General features: G+C 40.5%; 1 protein-coding gene across 9 annotated transcripts in view; it reads left to right on the forward strand.

Moving 5' to 3' along the window:
* Positions 1-5,789, forward strand: part of Gli (carboxyl ester lipase-like protein Gli) — a 29,301-nt gene extending 23,512 nt beyond the window's left edge. For 3 of the 9 annotated variants that reach the window (XM_028319750.1, XM_028319747.1, XM_028319748.1), the window contains exons 12-16: positions 729-924; positions 1,959-2,074; positions 2,441-2,476; positions 4,665-4,818; positions 5,521-5,789. In XM_028319750.1, coding sequence (XP_028175551.1) covers positions 729-924; positions 1,959-2,074; positions 2,441-2,476; positions 4,665-4,818; positions 5,521-5,682 — 664 coding nt within the window. In that variant the 3' untranslated portion in view covers positions 5,683-5,789. Of the gene's footprint in view, positions 1-728; positions 925-1,958; positions 2,075-2,440; positions 2,481-4,664; positions 4,819-5,520 lie in introns of those variants that run through there. The other 6 variants (XM_028319749.1, XM_028319755.1, XM_028319751.1 and 3 more) reach the window with 5 other exon arrangements.
* The last annotated feature ends 211 nt before the right edge of the window (positions 5,790-6,000 follow it).

Raw genomic sequence — 6,000 nt, forward strand, 5'->3', positions numbered from 1 at the left:
TAAAATCAGGCCCAACTATCGGCCAACTAAAAATCGGTGGTCTGCGCCTAGTCTAAAGGCGACGACACGACAAGTTACGACATCCTATGTTTGTAACAGGCGTTATTTTGCAACAAAACATGTATAGGCAATCGTATAAGGTCCGGTGGCCGAGCAGTGCGACGGGCGGCCGCAGTGAGTGTGCGAGTGTGACACTAATACAATTACGGGCGAGCGATAAAGATGGGTAGCTTGGGGTCATTGTACGAAATTCTATCTGCTCGACCGGACTTTAGATTGAGAACGCACTATATCGTCGAAGACATTAGCGAAACTCTGTTTACATAGTTTCGGATCTATCTGTCGTCGCGCACATCTCTTTGGATAACGTTTTTTAGAGTAACCCTGCAGGTGTCAAGGCATAGTTACTAAATTAAAGTAAAGTAAAAGCAATTAAGTTTTTAATTTAGCAAAAATCCGTACTCCGAATTAGTATTAGTTGAAGCCACGATAGCCGAACGGTGAAGGGGTCGGCTGGCCGACTCGTGATCCGGGGAACGCGGGTTTGGTCCCTGCCGCCGCTCGACTATTGTGGTGAGCTCACTCGTGATACAAGCATATTTAGCTTAGTACGAGGAGCCAACGGGAGTATTAGTAATTTGTGTAAAAAATAAAGTAACTAATAATCTTTATAAAAAAAAAGTTAAGATTATGTTAAAAGTAAGAATCTAACTTATCTTTTCTTCCAGCAACCCAACCCGTTCTCGCATCCTCGGCGTGCACTTCGAGCTGGCCAAGGCGGGTCAGCTGCGCTACCTCAACCTCAACACCACCTTCAACTCCAGCATCCAGCTCAACTACCGCCAGACCGAGCTCGCCTTCTGGACCGTGTACCTGCCCACTGTCATCGGCAGGCTGGTGCCTACCTACCCGCCCATCACTGAGGTAAGAGCTATTGCCCGTTGTCCTAGGTGACCGACGCCGGGACGTGAGATGAAGCAACGCGACGCCATGCAACGTAAGTGTAGGAGCACACTGGGCGCGCTTGCGCGCTTGGCGACTTAGACGCGAAGACACAGGCTGCGGCCACAGAATAATAATAAGTACTACGTACAGAAGTTTTACTTCGCGAAGGTATTTAAAAAAATGTATGCTCAATGTCATTAACAATATGGTGTAATTTAGCCTGTCTCAAGAGTCAAGCACCATTTTGTTGACAAACGTCAGTGATCGGCACTGCGCCGAAGCTATAGGGCTGACTTAATTCGGTAAAATGATTGCGACGTGAGGTGCCAAACTGCGGAAAATGGCGGAGGAAATACATGATTTAGCATGAATTATCATGAATAATATTAACTACTCCTTTACCTCTCAGTGTCTTGAGGCAACTTAAAAAAGTACATTCTGTGTTTTTATTATTATTTAGGCAGTTAAATACTGCACAGTATTTAGTACACCATTTTCTTTATTTTCTACCATCATACACAAGAATACGCGTGCGTGAGTCAATGTTCGCTCGTATGTGAGGCCTTGTCGAATAGTATCCTGTAGGTGGGCCATCGTGCGTGTTTTGTTTTCGATGTAAACTCGCGGAGATGAACAGGCCTGCTGCGGCTAACAATTTCATACATTCTGTTCAAAGATTCGCACACTTCGCGTCAGAGTCGCGACGACAAGCTAACAATGAAATTGTCTAGAATAGGCGTCTAGTCGCCGAGCTGTCGCCTGTCGCTTAGTGTGCGCCTACATTAATACGATCAATAATTCAGGCGCCGTGTGTCCTACGCGACTACTTAGGCCACTATTATACTATTACACCGACTGCTTAATAATTTCGCGGTGCGTTACCGCGTTTGTCTAATAATTCTGTCCAATTTGTTGAACAACACGAGAACTTTGACGCTAGATGGCGCTGTGTAAAATTGTCCAAAGATAATATTTAAAAAACAATATCTAAACTGTGGATTGTTTGCCAACAGTTCTGGTGGGAGCCAAAGCAACCGCTGCAGATAGCATTCTGGTCGGTGTCGAGTTTCTGCCTCATCCTCATCGTACTTCTAGTCGTTTGCTGTATGCTGTGGAGAAACGCCAAAAGGTAGGTACATGGTCTCTCTCTATTGATTTGTCATTTTTGAGAAATAATAATTAAATAGTTTTGACTAACCCTCGCGCGCACTGGTGAAACATCTATGGAGGTGACCAAAAAGTTTCTTCTCCACGGACTTGGTATGAGTGACGAAACAGTTACGGCGACAAAAGTCACCCGTACGCGCAAACCCTAACTGCATAATATGTCTTCATTTCTGAAATACTAAACCGTCTTACATCACGTCACTCACATGCCAGTGAATACTTAATTTCTCACTTGTGTTCTTATGACAAGTCATTAAGGTTCACTTTTCAACTAACTGTATTATTTTACTAACATGTGGTATTCTACATTAACTCGTATCTTTAACAGGGCTGCGCCTCCGAAATGGAAAATGGTTCCAGCTGCGTAGGTGACATTAACAAATATTAACACTTCCGCTTGCATTAACCACCAATGAGGGTTTTCGCGAATGAAAAATCCGCCAGATGGCAATACGTAGACGCGAGGTCCAAATGCTGCATGATTGGTTATTTTTGACATGCCATTGACAGATATGTCAAAATCCACCAATCACGCAGCAGTCCGACCCCACATCCACGTCCCGCCATCTAGCGGATCTTTAATTCGCGAAAACCCTCATGAATATTACATTACAGCTTTTGTGTCGTTTATGTATTGTATATGCCGTATATTATCGCTTTCTTTGCATACGTGGGTGAAAACTGTAGTGTAGTTGCTTCATTGTAGATTTTGTGCTCGTGAATAGGGCTTGCAAGTCCCGGTACTAAGGAGTGTTACTGAATTACCGGTACCAGGTCTAAGCCAGTACCGGGAAAACCGGGAAATTCGGGAATTTCGGTACCCACGTGAATGGTTATTAAAACAAATTAATTAATTTCTACGTAATTTTAATAAAAATGTCAATAGGTTAACAAAAATATTAAACTTTTTCTGTTCAGTTCAATTGGTCTGTTACCTTAATAATAAATCAGTCAAAACAGTTACACAACACGACAAAACTAGTTATAAATGCCCATTTAAAAATCATAACCGCCATATTCATAAAAAGCAACAATCGTTTAATCAACCTATTTTAGTTAAAATATTATTATGTTTTCTCACTTTCTATCAATGTCAAATACTGGCAGCGACAAGAGTTAGGGACAAAACATAAATTAACTAAATTAGGTTTATAAAAAAAACACGCTTTTATAAGAAATAATAAGTAGTAGGTACTTAGTACAATCAGATAAATGAATTAGGGACATTATTAATATTATTTCATTTGTTGATAATGTGTACGTAAAAAGATGATGGCATGTAGTCAAAAAATTTTTGAATTTTTATTATTCAAAAATAAATTATTGAAGTCCCGAAAGTACCGAAAGTCTCGGGAATTGCATCGTCAGTACCGGAACTAGATAAAGGATTAGATTATCGGGAATTCCCGGGAAAAATGAGTACCGGGATTTCTCGAGAGCAAACCCTACTCGTGAATATATGTTTATGTTAACGTGATTTTAAGTCGCTATTATCAGTCAGTAGTTAGTGAAATAGTTTTATTTTATCTTAAATAATCTCCATAATATCAGTCTATGACTAAGGTCCGTTTCCACTGAGCCGGACTGGAGAAAAAAGCGTTTTGGAAAACCGGCTTAAAGCTGCGAATCCACTAGTTATAGTCTATCCAATATAGCTTGATTAGAATGACAGCTGCCATCAAAAGTAACGACATAACTTTGTAGTAGCGATCAATGAGAGCTAAATATTGGCGTACAAGAAATAATTCACGTCTGACCTACAAACAATATTTTCAACGACAGTGCTTCCAATAAAAATGATAATTTCGTGTAAATGCAGCGTTAAATTACACCAATAAGTAGTAATTCGAAATTATGAAAATGAAGCTAGAGTATTAACGACGTCTCTACAAGGTTATCTCGAGTTACAAAAATGTTAGTGTTGGGACATATCGACAAATTTCATATTAAATTTAAACTGTTTTTTTAACATATTTAACAAATATTTTTTCTAACTCATTTTTCAACATATTTAAGTCAAGTTGTACGTTTTTCTAAATGTTCACTATTAAAAACCAAAAAACATTTCATTCTTAGATAATCAAACATCGGAAATCAATCACCGGTAATTTTATGGGTATTCATAGCACCGTTGCTCTAGAAGAGATGCCCACCGCCCTCTAGCGAGAGGAAAAAAACACTGAAGAACACTGATGATAATGACTACGACTTAGGTTGTACACCCTTGACATGAATTTTAAATTTTACTGTCTTTAAATTTAAATCATAATTGTAATTTTTATGAATAAAGATATGAAGAAAAATTGGGTGCATTTTTTTATATCATTTTTTCGAAACACTTATCGATACATCTATGTGAACCGTACGAAACATACCCATCACTAGTCACATTCGTTTGACAGCCGTCATTCTAATCAAGCTATATTGGATAGACTATAGCATCTCATTGTTGCCTAGTATATTTTAGACTTCTTGAATCGCATATTGGCAAATAGCAACAAAACAAATAAAGTACGAAATCATAACATTAAATTACTGCCTTTGTATCACAGGGAAACGGATCGATACTACAGCGACGACATATTTATGGTGCCCGAGAGTGAAAATGTCGGAATCGAGAACAACTCGCGTTCCCGAGACAACATCTACGAGTATCGGGATGTGCCTGTGAAGCGCCCGCCCACTCCGCAAACTATAAGCAGAGCGGTAAGTGTGCTCGTAATTAAATCGATACTGCAGCGACAATCGATGGTATATGAGAGTAAAATTAACACCTTTGCAATTTTGCTTGTTTAGCCAGAATCTACAATTTAACCCAACTAGTGGTACAGAAACTCTCGTTCGAACTTTCGGCAACAATAAGTTTTCCTACTCTATCCTGTCTAATCTACGAACACCGAGATGATCATCGACACCGTAGTATGCCTTGGTTAAGTTTACGACATCATAATGGTAGCAGGAAAGCGCTGGACACAGGCCGCTACCAACCGATCAAAGTGGAAATCATTGCGGGAGGCCTATGTTCAGCCGTGGATATCCTATGGCTAAAATGATGATGATGATAGAAAGTTAAGTTTTAATTTTCCGTCTCCCTTCAATCCTGAAATGGATCAGAACAATTATTTTGGATGGTAAATGTATGGACTTATCACGTTAAATCGATAAAATCGCGCGGTTGCATCGTTTCGCGGCGCGCATTCTAGACCCACAGTCCTCTTGTGGATAACGGTGTTGGTTGTATAATTACTTAAATGTTTATATAAGGTTTTAATTGTAATTCTTATTGTACAACTGTTTGTTTTCCTTAATAAAATAAAATAAAGAACAGAAACGGTTTTGAAAAGCATTTTTTTTTTGTCAGCTATAAGTCTATGTAAGTAAGGTAATCAAATCATGTTATTATTTCAGGCGAGCCAGGCCCAAACGCTGCAATCGCGGCCGGATTCCCAAGCCTCCACGGGCTCGGCGCTGTCGCTGAAGGAAAGCGTGGTGTCCCGCGCGCCGGAGCCTCTGCCCAGGGCGCGATCCCGCACGCAAATGGTCGCAGGCGTCCCGCAAACCACTGTATGAATACTGCATGGGTCTTACTAACATTTCGGAGTATACAATGAGGGCTATCGTTTTTATACTTAACAGTTGGCACCCCTGGCGATTGACAGGACCTTACTCTACAGTGGCGCCATCTTGATGAGTGTAAATGCAATAGTCCTCCTACCACTTTAGCACTCACCAGATGGTGCCACTGTCTTCGCTACTAGCAAGTGACAGGACCTTACTCTACAGTGGCGCTAACTGGTGAGCGCTAAAACAATAGCCCTCATTAGATAAGTATTTCAACAGGCCTAGGATGCGCGCCACGCTAAACTTTAAAACGGCATTTACAGTTGT

This window comes from Ostrinia furnacalis, unplaced genomic scaffold (genome assembly GCF_004193835.3).
Source record: "Ostrinia furnacalis isolate ACB-3 unplaced genomic scaffold, ASM419383v2 OfSCF7331, whole genome shotgun sequence".
In the NCBI taxonomy this organism is placed as follows: Eukaryota; Metazoa; Arthropoda; class Insecta; order Lepidoptera; family Crambidae; genus Ostrinia; species Ostrinia furnacalis.